This window comes from Acromyrmex echinatior, chromosome 3, assembly GCF_024713525.1.
Source record: "Acromyrmex echinatior isolate Ae372 chromosome 3, ASM2471352v2, whole genome shotgun sequence".
Classification (NCBI taxonomy): domain Eukaryota; kingdom Metazoa; phylum Arthropoda; class Insecta; order Hymenoptera; family Formicidae; genus Acromyrmex; species Acromyrmex echinatior.
In genome coordinates, this window is record NC_141854.1 from 17,578,931 (window position 1) to 17,597,152 (window position 18,222).

At 35.5% G+C, this 18,222-nt stretch overlaps 1 protein-coding gene across 1 annotated transcript; it reads left to right on the forward strand.

Annotated features, from left to right (window-relative positions):
• Positions 1 to 1,983: 1,983 nt before the first annotated feature.
• LOC105149930 (uncharacterized) lies at positions 1,984 to 13,499 on the forward strand. Its single transcript, XM_011062683.2, has 11 exons — positions 1,984 to 2,720; positions 4,743 to 4,840; positions 5,267 to 5,413; positions 5,496 to 5,615; positions 5,823 to 5,973; positions 6,208 to 6,337; positions 6,624 to 6,777; positions 7,396 to 7,584; positions 7,648 to 7,767; positions 7,941 to 12,013; positions 13,474 to 13,499. Exons 1-11 carry the CDS (start codon positions 2,345 to 2,347, stop codon positions 13,481 to 13,483), a joined length of 5,568 nt encoding a protein of 1,855 aa, XP_011060985.2. The 5' UTR covers positions 1,984 to 2,344; the 3' UTR covers positions 13,484 to 13,499.
• The last annotated feature ends 4,723 nt before the right edge of the window (positions 13,500 to 18,222 follow it).

Below are 18,222 nucleotides of genomic sequence, written 5' to 3' on the forward strand. Positions count from 1 at the left end.
ATCACGAAATTTTTTTTGATGTTTTACGAAATTGCAAAATTTGCTAAAAAGTTGTATTTTATAATTTGATCCTCAAAATATTATGACAAATAAAATTATCTACATTTTTGTTTACTGTGAGTGCATGCAATGGGCTAGTTCACGTCGGCAAAATAGAGATCTGTTTTTTCCAAAAATTTTGAACTAATTCTGTATCAGTGCAATAAATTAGAGTGAAACAAATTAGTTGCTTAGGGCCAGTTTCACCAGTTACGTCAGTTAGTTTAATCGACCGTTGACTGACCAACTGCGTTTGCTATTTAGTAGAATTGACCAATTGCAGTTGACAGTTAATTACGATTAAGCTTGATGAAACCGGCGTTGAACCGGTGAAACTAGCCCATAATCTCATTGACCTAGTTTCCACCAAAAATTTGAACCGAGTCAAAATATAAGAATCAACCAATTACAGTCAAGCATTCCCCTATCGTTCGACTGTAATGGCTCCTGCATATTGGACGCGGAAACGTTCGCACGGCAAAATGAGGATGAAATCACACGGTGCGGAAAACGACTGTGGAATAGAGAATGTGTCCAGATATAGAAGCAACCAATCAGCGTTATTCTACGTTATTCCGAATAGCGCTAATTGGTTGTTTCAATGACGCACTTTCTATTCCACAGTCGTTTTCCGGAGACTAATGATGCAACAGTAAAAAATTACTAGGAACAGAGCGATGTGAGTAGTATATGCAATTAAATTGTAAAGTCACTACATTATCAAAGTATCACAATGAGAAAATTCACTGAATTAGCATTTGGAACTAAAATGGCATCGAAGTGCTAACCTAGGGATCGATTCTGTATTTTGAAATAAAGTGAAAATTACAAAAGTGAGCGAATTTACTAGAATATTAATAATTTATTTATTTATATTATTTATATTAATAAATATTTATTATAATAATTTCATTGGTCGACATCTAATAAATTTGCTCACTTTTGTAATTTTCACCTTGTTTGAAGGTACAGAATCGATTCCCTAATCTGATTTCTATTAAAAGATCAGAAATCCATACAGGTTTGGAAAAAAAAGAAGAATCTGATTTTGTTATTATCGAAAATGCCCAGTTGTGTTGAAAATTGTAAAAATCGCAATGAAAGAGATTGAAGTTTTGAATAACTGTGCGCTTGGAGCAAAAATGGCGGTAGTTCGCAGTACTTTGCTAATCTAGAGACTTTATGATTGACATATTCCGTTAGATTTAAGTTGTGATCAAAGTCTCGCTTTAAAGCATTTGATGGATTAATTAGAAGAAAAAATTTTACAAACTGACCAATTAAAGCGTTTGCAACATCGTTGACCATACCCCTAAAAATATAGACCAAACAGATACAAGAGCTCACTGAGCTTTGATATTGTATTAAATATTAGGTGCTATTTCATTTGTGCGTTTTTGTCGTACGACAAACGTGTATAGAACAGATTTTCGGATCTCTCTATCCCAAAGCCAATCAACAGGCTTGAAAAATTTGTGCAACACAAACACACGAATGAAATATCACCCTTAGGTTATGTGCTCATGCATTGCATTAATTTTCGGACGCATTCAGTTATCAGTAGTGTGCATAAATATGACGCTATTCTTAAACTTTCCTCGCGTCGTGTTGTGACGCGATGGACGATGTGATACCGCGACGCGTGACGCGTGAGGCGCTCAATGGAAACGCACCCTATAATTAATTGTCTTTGCTGGGGTGCGTTCCATAATTTAACTCTGTCAACTCCGAGTATCCTTTATCTTTATTAACATTCGGTGACCAACAAAGATAAAATATTGGGTCATCTAAAAAGTATCCGCGGTACTTTGTCACTAGATACATGACCATCAACACACATCTAGTGACAAAAAACCGCGGATACTTTTTAGATGACCCAATAATATTCGGAGTTGACAGGTTGAATTTTGGAACGCAACCCTGAAAGTGCTGAATGCAACCTTGCTTTTCGCACCGTTGCGCAGCGTTCGCGGCGTGCGCAACCGCAACTTAACTTTGATAGCAACAAAGATGGCGGGCGTAGTTCGCACAGCGATTATGTGTCTTTAGGCGCGTTGACGTGCCTGATAAACGTTCGTGCAGCCCGATCATCGGGCCAGGCCAGTAGCTGCCGCGGACGAACGAACGAGGTGTGTGTATATGTATCTGTGTGTGTGACACGTGTGTGCGTACGTGCGTGCATGCGTGCGTACGCGTGCGATTACGCGATTCCGTCGTGTGCGCGCGTGAGTACGCGCGTGCTTGGGTGATCGCGGGGCCGCGTTTCCGACGTGTTCGGACGAAATATGTCAGAGGCTCTGGAAGCATGAGCGAGGGAGCAGACTCGGTTACGCACACCCACGGGGATACGCTCACGACCTTGGGCAACGAGCGCGAACGCGATGCGACGACGCCGTCGCCGTCGCCGACGGAGCCATCATCGCTGTCGCCATTCTCGCCGACGCCGACGCCGCCGCCGTTGCCGTTGCCGCCGTCACCGATGGCAACGACGTGCACCGGCAGGAGGCCGCGCTTTGGTACCAGTGGTCTCCCTCCGTCACCCTACGTCTGGATCGACGGCCGTCAGCTGCGTAGCGCCCTGGCGTGGACTAAGAAAAGGCCACCCCGACGAGTCAGCTTTCCTTTGAACGATAGTCACCTAGTGACAGGATACCTTGAGCCTGATAATCCCTGGAAACACAGTGAGTATCCTGGTGCTTTCTTTCCGCGATGGGCACAATGTGTGCCTTCACTTTTTCACATTTGGTTTTTTTGGGCTTTGTGCTCACAATACTGGAAATTGCTCCAAGATCCTGGACAAGGAATTAACAAATTGAGACAGTTTGGTTAATTAAACAATGTGATTGGTCTATTCTTGCTCCGTTAAGAACATTCAAAGAACTTGGCGCAATTTTTAATGTCGTACAGAGAGACAAGACTTTTTGGGTCGAGTATCACATCACTTTGGAGCACGTATTCTGTGTGCTAACTAAATAGCGAATTCGATCACTTGCATTTAGTATGCACTAGATTAATGCATATGAATATTTCAAACAATTAAGTACTCAATAATGATACTGTGTCATTATTTAACAAAATGTATACTTTATTTCATTGTCAAAGTTGATATGCCACTATATTTAGATATTTTATATAAAGTGACCTTTAATGTGTTCTAATCCAGTGTAATATGAGTGACCGAATATTCACCATTAGGATTTAATGACGTTGATGGATTCTGATGCACTGACAATTTATGTCGAGTAGATTTGAGATGCTTTCCAACAAGAGATACAAGATGACACAGTGTAACACAGTAAATCATTATATCTTTGTTATTTATCAATGTTAAACAAAGACGAAATTATCACTGTGTTATATTATGTTTCTTGCTGAAAAGCCGTACTGATTAGCAATTTGTTATTGACATTTATGACACAAGCGGAAGAATATGACGTAATTAATCAGTATTAATACTGGCAAAAGTTGTTCAGTTTGTGGATGTCTTAGGACTTAAGAAATGCTTAGTTTTTACATGTTCAAGCATGATGTAAATTTTGTCGGTGATGTCAATTGCTCTTAGAGCCAGCAGAGACTCGCTATGGTGTTTACGATTTGTTGAAGAGATGTACGATATAATTAATTAATCTAATGTTGTGATGTTGCAGGATTGTTTCTGCTTGTTCTCGAGATTTAAATTAAAAATCCTAACATTATTTAAAACTTAGTAAGTCGTAATTACTTGCTGTAACTTTGTATAAATTAGTTAACGGACCATCGTTGTAAATTGTTGTTGAAGATCCAACAAGAAACTTCATCGGCTACTTTAAAAAATGTCAACATATGATATAACATATAAATATGTTAAAGAAATATGCGATTTATTTTTTAATTAATTTGTAATAAAATTTTTTTCTTTAATTTAATAGAAGTTGTACATGTAGAAAGTTTGTCTATCTAGACACAAAAGGGATTGTTTATTCGTCGAAATATTTTTATAATATTCTAAATCACATGATTTCTTTGTCTTTAACACGATTGCATTTTGTTACTATGCTATCAAGTTTTTTTATAGACTGTCCCAAGCGAAGGATTTCACAATGTGAACTACGTACTAATTATAAGTTTGATGAGAGAGGTATATATATATATATAGCGATGTTAAAATTTATCTGATACAATATACGCCTGTAATAATATATGTATATATTTTTTTTTCATTGTAATTATTGTGTATGATAATAATTCTTGTAAAATAAATAAATAGATAATTATACACCATGATGTTACAGACTGTTTTTTTTTAACGCACTCATATTCTATTTATTTTATACATTATATATATACTATATATACTATATATATATATATATATATATATATATATATATATATATCGTGACATACATATACATTAATTGAATACACATTGATTTCTGACATTTATCATGTCAGAAGAATGCATAACAATCAATATTTATAGAAATTCCATTTTATCCCAAAAAATCTTTTGAAATTTCATTTTAAGAACTTTTTAAAGAAATTTCCCCCCTCCTATTATTTTTAAAATGTAATACACAAAGAAATTGTTAATATAGACAAAGAAATTCATTTTAGAGACGCTTTTTAAAGATGTAATTTTTGAGACGAGATTTTAAAAATTTGTGTTATAATTTATATTGTTGTATGTTATGAGAAATAAAACTATTAATAATTGTTCCCAGCTGAAAATGTGAATCGTGAGGACTTAATCTTTGCATACAAGGAGTCTTGCGCTCGTCATGCCACCAAACCCTTGCAAAATGTTTTAGTTCAACTCGAGGTAAATCATTTATTTCATAATATTCCAAGTAGTTACATTTAATTATATACAGCCGTCTTTTGTGGTGTATATTAAAAACATTATTAAATTCAAGTGTGAGCAACAATATGTTGTAATAAAGTAATAATCTCAAGTTCTGTGCATTTGAAAGTTGTTTATTTGATAAAAAAAAACTGAATTGGCTGAAAGTTTTTTTTTATTCTTTATCGTGGCATTTCGTTATCATTGTACATTTTGTACATGTTTATTATGTGCTAATATTTTACTAATATATTGTAATAAGACTTACCGAATAAATAGAATCGTAATAATGCACAGATATATTCCTTTGTAGAAAAGTTTTACAAGTTTTGAGATTCAGAGTAAACTTAGCAGGGAAAAAAGTTTTGGCATTCACTTTCACATATTTTCATTCTTGTTACATAGAATTTAGATATATCTCAAGACCGTTGCGAGGAGCTGAATTTGAGAGGAGAAGTCTTGAATCAGAATCATATCGAACCATTGGAGGAGATACTGAAGAGAGTACAGTTTAATAAAGTTATTTTAGAAGGAACATTTCTTACTGATGAGGTATTTCTCTAAAAAAGATATATATTATTATATTTTAGTATATATACATACTGTCTATATTAATGAGCAATTGCTATTACAGAGTTCCGTGATATTATTTGATATGATGGAATATTATGAATCCGCAAGACACTTAAATATTTCATCTAATCCAGAAATCGGAGTGCGCGGCTGGCAAGCGTGCTCGCATATGATTAAGAAGGTACTTATACAATCAATCAAATAATTTTTATAAGACAGTCTTATATTAATCGTAAATGTCAAAATTGTTTTTTAAAATTACTTTTATTTTCATTTTAGTTAATTTTATATAGTTTATATAGTTATATATGATAGTATCATTATGATATTAAATGTATTTAAAATGAAAATGTTAGAAGTGCAATTAATGTAGTTCTTATTTGTTTAGACTGAGAGTTTAGAGGAGTTTGAAGCGGGAGACATAAAGTTTGATGAACAAAACATGAACACTCTGACACGTGCACTACGAGTAGTTTGCCACTTGCAAATCCTTAAATTGGAAAACTGTGGATTATCGGGGAGAGCAATTATCATGCTTGGTATTTATCTTGTAATAATATTTTCCTATGCATTAGAATATTATGTATTATACTGCATTTACAATATAATTATATTGCAATTTGTTAATAGAGTAACATCATCATAATTTTCACGAGAAAAAATAAGTGTTATATTGCAGTATTAAAACATGTTATTATAATTATTAAAATGAAATTTAGAAATTTTCTTTATAATTATTTCACATGGATTATGACTCTTTGTTTTTTTAACAGTTACAGCCCTAAAAATAAATAGTGGTATACGAGAACTATATTTAGCCGATAACGGACTTGACTTATACGACGCTATACAGCTTGGATCTCTCTTAAGAATGAACAATCAGTTGCAATTGCTTGATATTAGGTATGTATCTTGATAATTAAGAACGATTTTTTTTCCGAAAACCTTTTTCGAAAATATAATGTGTATGTAAAGTATATTAGTATTTTTTTTTAATTTAATCTTTAGATTTCTCTAAATATTTTTAAATTTACGAATATTGATAGAAATTGTATGTATAATTGAAGAACATAAGAATAATATTTGTATGTATAAATTTGTTTTATTTTTATAAGAGACATGTATTATGCTTAAGCGAGTAACGATATTAGTACAGATTTTTTTTGTTTTTGGAATTGTTTTTTCTTAGTAATAATAACGTCCAGGACGACGGAGTACGAGATATATTGGAGGGTCTGATCAATCAAGTGAATGAGGACAAAACTGGCAAGGGACTTAGCATCCTGATATTATGGAATAATCGTCTGACCAAGAAATCATCACCTTACTTCTCAAGGATTATAGTATGTAATAATATTATGAATGTAGTTTTTAATATATTGTTTTTAATTATCGGTACATGTTTTACGATAATAATAATTTTTGTGATTTATATAAATGATTAATAATTGTAATTTGTATTATAATTTATATTTTTTTCGCAAATGAATTTTATTTAACGAGATTACTACATTAATTATTAGAAATGTTACTATTATTTTATTACATCAATTATTTTTACCGTGTTTACTCTTATATATTAGGTGTTGGAATTAATTCGTAGCGTTTTTTAATGAAAGAATGTTATTTATTTCACATGAGCATTAAAAAATACATTAATGAAAGTACTTCCCATCACTTGTAAAACGCTACGAATTAATTCCAACACCTAATATTTATATATTTTTACTATTATTATGTAAATATCTCTTATATACAACATAATTGGGAATAAGAAAATTATTCTCAATTATTAGAGTAATTCATATTTAGTTCATAAAAATTGCGAACGAAAGAAAATTTGAAACTTTTAAATTTTAATAAGTAAAAGTTAAATATAAAACAATAATAATAAAACAATAAAACATATGTATATCTGTTTGTAACGTCTCGCTGCTCTATTATACAATAATTATGTTTAGGCATTATCGAAAACCTTGGAGACTCTGAATATTGGCCAAAATATGTTAACGGATGAGACATTGAGCATCGTTAATGAATCATTGAAGCAAAATCGTGTTCTCCTACAATTGGGCATGCAATCTACGGAACTCACATGTGATGGAATAATTACACTCGCTGAAATAATGGAGACGAATCAAGTTTTGCAGGTAAAGTTTTCGCTTATGCTTTCAATGTTTCGCTGTGTACTATATCATACCTTTCTTCTGCAGAGGATAGATTTACGGGATAATACTATACAGATGCGCGGAATGCATGCTCTCGTGAATGTTATGAAAAAGAACAAGACCATTACACAGATCGATTTGGATGACAAACCTCGGATAAGAATAGTGAGTGTTAATATTTATTTTATATAGAAACTTTTGCATTTATGTATAATGTTTGTATTAAAAACTTATGAATAACAAAATGTTATTCGTGCAATTTGTTTAAAAATGTTTTATAATTGTGTGTACATACAATTCTTATGTTTAATAATTATCTTTATTTTTCAAACGCAAAGGACGGTCCCTTGCACGAGTATAGAATAATGGCTGCGGAGATTCGCAATTATTGTAGCCGGAATGAGGAACGCCGTCTACTAGAGGAATCCACCGAGGATGTTGAGAGTCCACGGCATTCAAGCCGATTGCTGAACGCGAGTTCCCGTAAGATCTCGCTTACCTGTCAGACACTGCCAAGTCCGTCGCGATCGGTGATGTTAGCCGCCGATGAGCCGGCAACGCGCATGCTGGAGCCAAAGCGCACTAGCGGAGGCCGTTTGCGCTCCCCGGCTCCCAGTCCTATTCCCTCTCCCGTGGCCAGTCCAATCCCCAGCCCATCCCGGAATCGCTTCGTCGTGTGTCGAGTATCGGAAGCATCGTTGCGTTCTGCCGACTCCTCGGTGTCCTCTTCGCCGGTCACACCGCCGTCCCTTGGCTCCTCCCCGTCCCTCGGTTCTTCCCCGTCTTTCTTCCCCAATACAAGCGGCGGTCCGTCGCGGTTCCGCGTGTCGGTCGTCGAGTCGGCCGGCGCCGACTGCTCGTCGCCCAAATCGGTCGTCGCATCCTCCAGCGGCAGCTCAGTCACAATCGGTTTTAACGTCACACTCAACACGGCCGACTCCGACGATCGTGGCAGCGCAACCAAGATGGACACGCATGTGACGCAAGCCGCTAATGATAGCACAACCGTGTCTGTAGATACGCTTAATGTAGTTGCGACATCGACAAAAATGTCCCCAAACGAAGATATTGCCAAAAGTGAAGATAGTTGTGACAAAGGAACAAAAGGAAAGGAGGAACGATCGGATGTATACCAAGTTGAACAGCGATTTTGGACAGATAAGAGCATTACTGGAACGTGTAGGAGTGAACGCGATGCAGTAACGAAAGCTGAAGAAGAGCGATTAGTTCAGAATGACGCAACTGCGATATTGCAATCTGAAAAAAACGAGGATATCATGACGATTCGCAAAATACATTGCGATGTGGCGGCGAACGATGTTACAAGAGATCTCGATAGTATTGCGACGCCCGATAGGGATACTAAGGCGATCGAGGATCAGCGCATTGTGTATACGAGTACAAAAGAACTACAGGTACCTGCATATCCGAACGAGGATACGGCCTCGATGAGGATTAACGTAGTCGAGGATAAAGCCTTGATAAAATCATCCTCGGATGACACATCGGAATTGCGCGTAAATTGGACGACTTCAGAAGGATTGTCCTCTTGCGCTTTGGAGTCTTCCGTAAGTACTACCTCGACTCACATAGCAGAGTCACATTCACGAGAACAGGCAAATACGTCAGTGCAGAGGCACAAGTCCAGTCTAGAGAAACTTCTGTCCTTGTTCCAGCATCCTGGCCAATTCTTCTCAGACTCTTCAAGCGCTGCCGCAGACACGAAAAGTTCTTTGCAGGAGAACGTAAGTGGTATGATGGCATTGGGCGATAAGCTGCAGCAGTACCTGAAGGAAGGCCGAACTAAGATTAACACCGAAAGTTCATGGTCTTCAGAACCTGGATCTTTATTGAAAAATAGATCAGTGAGAGTAAATGTATCGCAGTTACAGAGTCTGACTAACATATTTGCATCTTTTAAGCTCGAACCTCAACCGAGTCTCATTGAACATAATACCAAATTTTTTGATCAGGAGAAGGATCAGAATACGAATGTTAGAGAGAAAGATTTGGAAAAATCGACAGAAGTCGAAATTGCGAGGATAAACAAAGAAGATTTATTTAATCAGAAGAAAAATCAAGTTGTGAGAAACGATGGTAATAATCTGATCGGGCAAGAGGTCGGCAAAGGTAATTCACGTAGTCAAGAGCGAAATCGGATTATCGAAAATGATGAGAGTAGTTTAATCGTTAAAGAAAATAATCAGATCATTGTCAGGAATGACGAGGACGATTTATTCGTCCAAGAAAATAATGAAGTGGGGAGAAAAGACGAAGAGAAGTCATTTAATGATATCAAAGACGATGAAAAGAATTTAATCTGTCAGGAAGAGAATCAGGTTTTGAACGATGAGAGTAATTTATTTGTTCAGATAAAAAATCAGGTTGTGAAAACCGAGAGAGACTTAGAAGATCAAGAGAAAGAAGAAGTTATTAGGAGCACTAATAAAAGCTTTGAGGATCAAGAGAAAACTCAGATTATTGAAGACAATGAGAATGTACAAAATCAAGGAAGAGATGAGATTGTGAATAACAATGAGCACTATTTAATCAATCTGGAGAAGATGTCTGTGAGAAGCAGCGAGAACTTGGAAGATCAGAACAATAGGATCGCGAGAAACGATGAGAAAGATTCCATGGATATACAAATTGTACATATTAATGAAAAGAGTGTTACGGAGGACAGTGTGCGTTGCACAGATAAATTACAATGGACAAAGTCTGATCTTAGTGATCGACTGTTACCTGAAAGTGTGCAATCAAAGGATGATTTTGTTGATAATTTAGTATTAGATAGCGGCTATGTCGAGCCGGATGTGGCGGCTTCATCGTTGCCAGCGAGCAAATCCACTGTATGTATAGATATAAAGTTAATGGATGTAGCCGGATATTCTGCTTTAGAATTAAGTAAGACCGACAGTACAGGGTGTAATGATGATTTTATTAGTAATGATGAGAATCGGGGAAAACGTGATGACGCGCAGAATTTAGGACATGCAGAGCGTAATAATATTGAACGCTTAAAACGCGACAATCTGGAAGATTTAGAATACGGAGCGAAAGTTTTAGGGAATAACGACACAGAGTGTTTAAAACATAATGATGCAGTTGGAGGAGCGAATGCCTTAACGGCGAGGACATGTGATACAACCACGGACAGTATTAATCAGACTAGTGATAATAGTTTTCCGATTTGTAACATAGGGCATGATAGGAAAACCGTAGATAGCGTAAGTACTACGAAATCGTCGACGAATTCGGACGACGATGTCGGCATGATTAAATATTCACCAGGCAACTGCGGGATGTCGTGGAACGATATCTGGGCATCGTCGACATTAACAGATGACGTCGAGGTGTCATCGAGGTCATTGAAGGACGTTGACTCGGAGCACTTAAACGAGGAAGTTACCAATAGCATGTGCTGCGTTGTCGACCAAGATCGTCGATGCGAATCTATAAAGAGGAAAGAGGAAAAGGAGGACCTGGTGGAAGTCCTTGATAATGATGCTTGCCGCATTTCCGCCGACCATAAAAGTACAAGTGTAAATATTAAGGTAGAACCATGTGAATCGGTGACGACGAATTCTGGGAGCCAGAAGGCGCTCGGGGAGCATCTTGAAGGACAGTCTTTTATGCCAAATAATGTCGATACACATCGAACTATCCTTAAAGAGACCGAGACCGAGGAACAGCCGGAAGATGTCGACGATAGCAGGCGGATCGACCCGACCATCCTCGTCACGCCATCATACGAGACGTCTGCAAATCTAGACAAGTCCGACGCGGAGGAGCTCATATTCTGCATGACGGACATCTCCACGGACGGCACATCCGTTGAGGACGAGCTGTCGCCGAGTGTTCCGTCCAGAAGTTCGCCGAATGAAGGTGCCAAGGTGACGGAGTCGTACTTCGAGCTGTCTGCTTCGAGGACTACATCGACGAGCACGCTGCTAATCGAGAATCCCGAGAGTATGCACAGGAACAGCCAAGATTCTGGTATCGAAGAAACTGTTTTGACGATCGACGACGCTGTCGTCGGAACGGTGGACACGCATCCATTGCCGCCGCCCCGCAGCAGCCTTCAGGAGAGCGTGGACTCCGGGATCGAGTCGGAGTGCTCATCGATATGCATCAAGGCAGAGTCCGCAGCCGAGCGGACGCTGGAGGTTGGCATGGTCCCAAAGAGGCCCTCGCGCGACGACACCGGTGTGGACGATGACAATGACGAATACGGGGAATTCGCGTCGGATTTCTTAGCGAGGGAGGCAGGACTGGTAGATAACGACAGCATAAACGATGGCGTCGCGCATTCCTACCTCAACAGCATCAAATGTACGATCGTCAGTACGGCACGGCCCATCTCCGACGAAGACGTCGCGCACTCTCCCGCAGCCGTGCATGGCACCAGGTGAGTATATTGATCGCGGGTACCGGGCGGTGCCTTCTTCTCAGCTTCTTCGGAACTTCCTACAAGAATCCTAGAATGCATTACGCGTGATATACACTCGACGTGGCTTATAATCTCAGCAACATAATCACGACAGATGAGAAGAATAAAATATGTGGCAAATATTCCGCACCGGGAAAAAATATGCTTACAGACGTTACTCTCACCAATATGCTGTCACATATGGCTGTTGAAAGAGCCAGACAATTCGTTTGGGATTTAGAGAATTATTTAGTTAAGAGAACAGTATAATAAGTTCTCTTCGGTTCATCACAATTTCCATGACATAGTTCAATCAGATATAAATTTAACTTAAAATTGAGTTTTCCTGATACTTATGTGATTTCGTCATACTAGTCTTTCAACTCAAAATTGTTAAGAAACAAGAATAACAATGTCTGCAAAGATTGCACACTTGTGAATGGACGATTTATGCTATGTATTTGTGTGGAAGAGCCATACATTCTAAGTGTTTACGTGACTGATGGAAAGGATATTTCTTTCACTAAACTTCGACTTTTCTTGGCTTTCTGCTTATTCGCTTTTGCAACTCACGGCATCAGCTTTCGTTGTTGCTATTGCTGGGAATGTTTAAAGAAGAGAACTTCAAAAAGTTTCGAATGCTCTGCCCATCGTGAATTAAATGTAATGAAATGTTAAAAAATAATCGTTAAACAGAACGAAGGGTAGAATTATCTCGTTTCTTTTGTGGAATTATTATGAGCATTCGAAAATCTTCAAAGACTGATGTATTGTTATAAGATTTCTACTTTCAACTTAATTTTTACCTTGCACTTGGCGAACTTTTCGTTTGCTCCCTTGCTAAATTACTTTGACCTCGTCTATTTTTAGTAAACACATTAACATCTTTGCTTTATTAACAAAGTGTTTAAAAGACAAATTCAATTTTTACACTTGTTTTATATAATTTTGTGTTCCTCTGTATCTTGTCTGTATACATGTATATTTTCCTCTTATTGTGTACATTTTCCTTTTGATGCTTCCTTTGCCATTGCATCTTTATCACGAAAATTTCAATATTGTATAATATATTAGGTGTTGGAATTAATTCGTAGCGTTTTTTAATGAAAGAATGTTATTTATTTCACATGAGCATTAAAAAATACATTAATGAAAGTACTTCCCATCACTTGTAAAACGCTACGAATTAATTCCAACACCTAATAATATAATTTTATAGTAAATTGAATATAGTTACAATTTTACAATAGCTACAGTTTTACAATAAATAATTAAATTATAAATTTTAACTTCGTTATTGTCTAAGATTTTATTTAAACTGTTAACTTTACTGTTTGAAAGTTTATGCACAGCTTTTCTTTCAAAATGCAAAATGCACAATTTATATATTCGCACGAATATTAGTTTATGGGACAAAGAAAATACTTTATTTTTTGCAGCCCGAAATAATGCAGCGAAGAAAGAAGAGAAGGAAGCAAAGGATAGTAAAGAGAACAAGGCAAGCGAGTTTGATGTCGACGATGATGAAATCGACGAATTGAAAGAAGTGATGATGCAGCTCGAGCCAAAGTATCGGCGCTATGCCAACTGGCGGATTTGAATGCTATTTGAAACTGTCTATCATTCTTTCGGAGGTCGTTGATGCAAAACAGATACACGCTTGGCTCCAAGGACTGTTGATTCCGTGAACACTTACAATTATTTACTTACATCCTTTTATGGATTTTTAGGTCCATGTATCTTTGATATTATAGACTCTTGGTTTTCTTATCCTTCCGCGCTTTTGCGCTTAGAAGTTCTTAGTTTCTAGACAACTTAAAGACATTTACCATTACAAATTTTGAGTATGAACTAGCAACCTATTTTAATCATTGTTACTATGATAATTGTGTTAATATAATAATTGTGTCCTCTTTTAAATAATTCTTGTTTCTTACTATTTTTATGTATACAGGTATTTCGGTACCATGTATCTTTGTGAATTCGGATTATTATTATGAATAGTACTATAGTATCATAATATCTTGCATATATAGCACTTTATGGATCTTTATCTTTCATTTTATACTCTTAAATCTGTAAAGTAATGTATTTTCGCAAATCCATATTCCACAGATCTTTGGAGTTGTTGCATGTCGAAATAATATGCGGAATTAATTCACGACGCGAATTTTTTGACGACCCCGTGATACATGAAGTACACATAATAAGCGAGCGTTGAAAACTTAATTTTTAACTATAATAAGTGTCTTATGTACTATAGCTAGTTTTTTGTCGATTATTTTTTATTTCGCGGGGAGGCGCAACTGTTGGAAAATAGAGGAAGATGAAATACAAAATGTACAGTAGACGATCGATTCTAGTCCCGAAGACAGTCGATCTGTCTTGGGAAATTGTAAACTTAACATGCACCACTGTCTCTCGCCGCGCGTAGATATTACACGCTGGCAGTGATCAATGTAACGCCAGTGCTTCTTAAACTTACAAAACACGGGACACCAAAGGAGATAGAGTTTTTTCTTTGTCGTGCCTCGAGCCTCTGAAGATTTTCCTTAAGCAGGCGGAAGTTACAACTATAGGGTGTTTCACTACACAATCATTGATGTCCTTTCAATTAGAAATTAAAAACAGAATAAGCGATGATTATTTCAGCGTCGATGCAACAATAAATAGTAAATAGAAATGTTAAAAATTGCTAATTTTTATTAAACAAATATCTATATTATAAATAAAAGAATATCTTTGTGTGCATGTGCATGAAAGGACATCTGAACGAAGGAGAACACCTTGTATATAAAACATAAGGAATAGTATAAACTTTTTCAGTGTAACTTTCTTTTTATGATTAAATCTTATTTGTGTTGGATGAACTATAGTGAAATATATATATATATAGACATAACGAAGGATAAATATTTGTCGCAATTAACATACTAATCAATGTAGAATTATCTGTTATATATTTCCAGATTTTCGTGGAACACAGTTTAAGGAACACTGACCTAAGTAAGAAATGTGGCGATTACCTTAAACGAAATACTTTAACGAATTATTACTTAAGTGTACATCACTCTTAACTAAAATTGAAAAACTTCCTTAATGCCTTGCATATAGTATATCGCAGAAAATATGAGAATCATTAATAGATTGCTGTCAAAGATATTTGAAGCTGTTTTCTTAATATAGTTTAAAAGCCATATTTAATATTTTGTATAATAATTTAGTATAATTTACTATCGGCATATTGATAATAAAGAGACGCAACGAATCAAGTTTTAGGAATGTAAATAAAAAATAAGATTTTTTAATTAATTAGAGATTCTATTTGTATTTGCAGAGATCGATGAAGATATTTAATGTTAAAAATTAAAAGGTTGCTTAAAAGATTTTTTGTTTAGCTATGTTGAATTTTTTAGTTTTATTAAGGAGATAAGGTTTCTATTATTGGTTACCATATTCTCTGAGATGTTCTGTACATTTATGTATATTTGTATGTACGGGTGTGTGGTATGTAATGTGTGTATTGATTGCAGGAGAACGCTATTGAAAAATATTCGCGATTACTGAGTGATCATGCATTACATCACAAACGATAAGTTTCGAAGGCGACTCGAATCTGTTTTGTAAGAGAACTTACTTAAATGAAGTTCTAACAATATACGAAGCAGGAAAAACGTTCTTACCTTTTACATAATATTATAGTTACATTTTTAAAAATATTATAAAGCAATTTATTATCTTTTTGTTTATAACTTATATAAAAAAAACAAAAATAACTTAAAAGTCATCTGCAATGTAGATGAAATTCTTATTGATATATATATATATATATATATATATATATATATATATAAATATATAAATATATGACTTTCTTGTTTTAAACAGTGTTTTAGACAGGTTTATATATATGTATACATATATTTGTTTTTATGTAAATAAGATATATCTTTTGTACCTTTTGTAATAGAATTAAGGTTTATTAGAAGATTATTGCTTTATTAATTTTATTGCTTTATGTTACTTTGTTTTATTTATTAACATTCAGAGCTTGGAAATTGGCGCAATTTTCATCGAGTAACATTATACTTAGATATTATATATACACATGTCTTTTTTTATATCGTTACGTACATTAAAAACAGATTCGAGTCTTGTCGAAAATATCGTCAAACTTATCGCGTTTAGGTAGCTCGCAATTTTTGGAAAAACGAAATTATTCTATTATTGTATCTTAAATTATATCTCGTTTTTTTGTGGTTATTTACTCTTACAAAATCTCGTTACAAATGTAAATATATAACATACATACGTATGTATGTATAAATATATATATACATGTGCATACGTATTATCATGTTTACGTATGCACATGTATATGATATGAATACATTATATATATTCGCCACGTTGCTAGTGGCTAATGTTATGTAGAATAAGATCGTCGCTCTTGCGACGGACAACTACAAGCATTCTTGTACCTGTCTCGCGCTGAGTAATAATTGCACGTGCAATTATGGCATTTTTACTCTGCAGCTTACAATTTGTCAAACAGTGAATTACAAGCGCAAGTTTCTATGTATTCTATTGACAATAAGTAACAAATAATCGCTGAATTTTTGGTATTCTTCTATGTATTTGACCAAGCGGATAATGGTGATAAACAAAATAATCAGTTGTACTTGTCTATTAGATTTTGCGCCAATATTTCCATTGAAATATCTTGGCAAACGTCTCAAAGCAACATTTTGAATTGCCAAAAAAAAAAAAAACTAACAAATTAAACCCGCCAAAAGTGATTTTGATAAACTGAGAATTTTATCGAGAGAGATCAGATGTTGCGCGTGCAATTAGAGCGTTTATTTTTTTGCGACATGTACAGTTTTCCGCGTAATAGAGAATTATATATAATAATTTTATGACATTGCAATTGCACGCGCATTTATTTCCCAGTGAAATGCGAATATTAATCCTAAAACTATGCCATGCTCCAAAGCCGTGGTCCAGAAATGATCGCGGACGTTGTAACTTGGACCGAAATTGTACAAAGCGTTAATCGTACAAAGTCGAAGGACGATCCTTTCTGCCCTGTCATTCCCTAAAACATACGTTTGAATACTAGAAAAAGAATTTATAAATCTTGCAAGATTTTTGTAGCGATTTCTCTATTCAAGTGTATTTTAATACGATTATATCGGGAAGGAGAGGGTCGAAATTTAGGTTTTGTCTACACTCGCGTCTGTAACGAATCTCTCGTCAATTCTGCGACAAATTCAGTCGTTTGATGGAGAAGCAATGATTTTCTTTTGCCGCCAGCAAGAAAATTCGAAGAATTAATTTTATAAATTCGGAGATATTTTTCAAGTATCACACTCTGAGTTTACTTCATCCTTTCGTCGTTTATAGCGCGCGAAAATATCTGGAGGAAGTGAATTCATTGGTTCTTGATGTTAAATCTTTGTAATTTATAATTTTATGTAAAAAGAAAATGTGTATATCGTTTGTTAGAGATAATGTAATTATAAATTGGTACAATAACGGGTACAAATTCATGTCGACCGACAGAGTGATTCGAGATCGAAGTTCTTACGGTGATTGAGCTGTTTATTTGTGTGTATATCTGTTTTTCTAAAACTCGAGGTATCTATTTGGAATATCTTTTTTAGACACCGGTGACACTGTTTGCGAGTCCCTTGTTGTTGTTGAAAATGTAAGGAAACTCTTTTTCAGTAGTGCTCTGGGAACAATTTGGCTCCTAGAGCATTCGGTGTACACACGTGTGTGTGAGGATGGATGACGCGTGTGAATGTGCGTGGTAATCTAAAATATGTAAATAATTATTGCCGAACCGGTAACGTTCTACGAATGTCCTGAGAATAGATGTAGTATATGAAAGAGAAATTCTATATATGTATATGAGAGATACAGATTGAGTTTAAGAGATTTTACCGAATCGACGTATGAGAGAATAAAAATGATTTAATTATAATCGCAGTACGATATTTTTTTTCTCACTCCCAGCATCATTCGCTCATTGTTATTTTTAGAGCTTTACATCTCACATTTAATGCTAAATTTATCTTCTAAAGCTCGAGATAATATTGCGTTACGATTTTATTTATGTATCTGACGCATTGAATTCGTAATTAAACAATTGCATTCAGATTACCAATACAAATCTTAGTCCG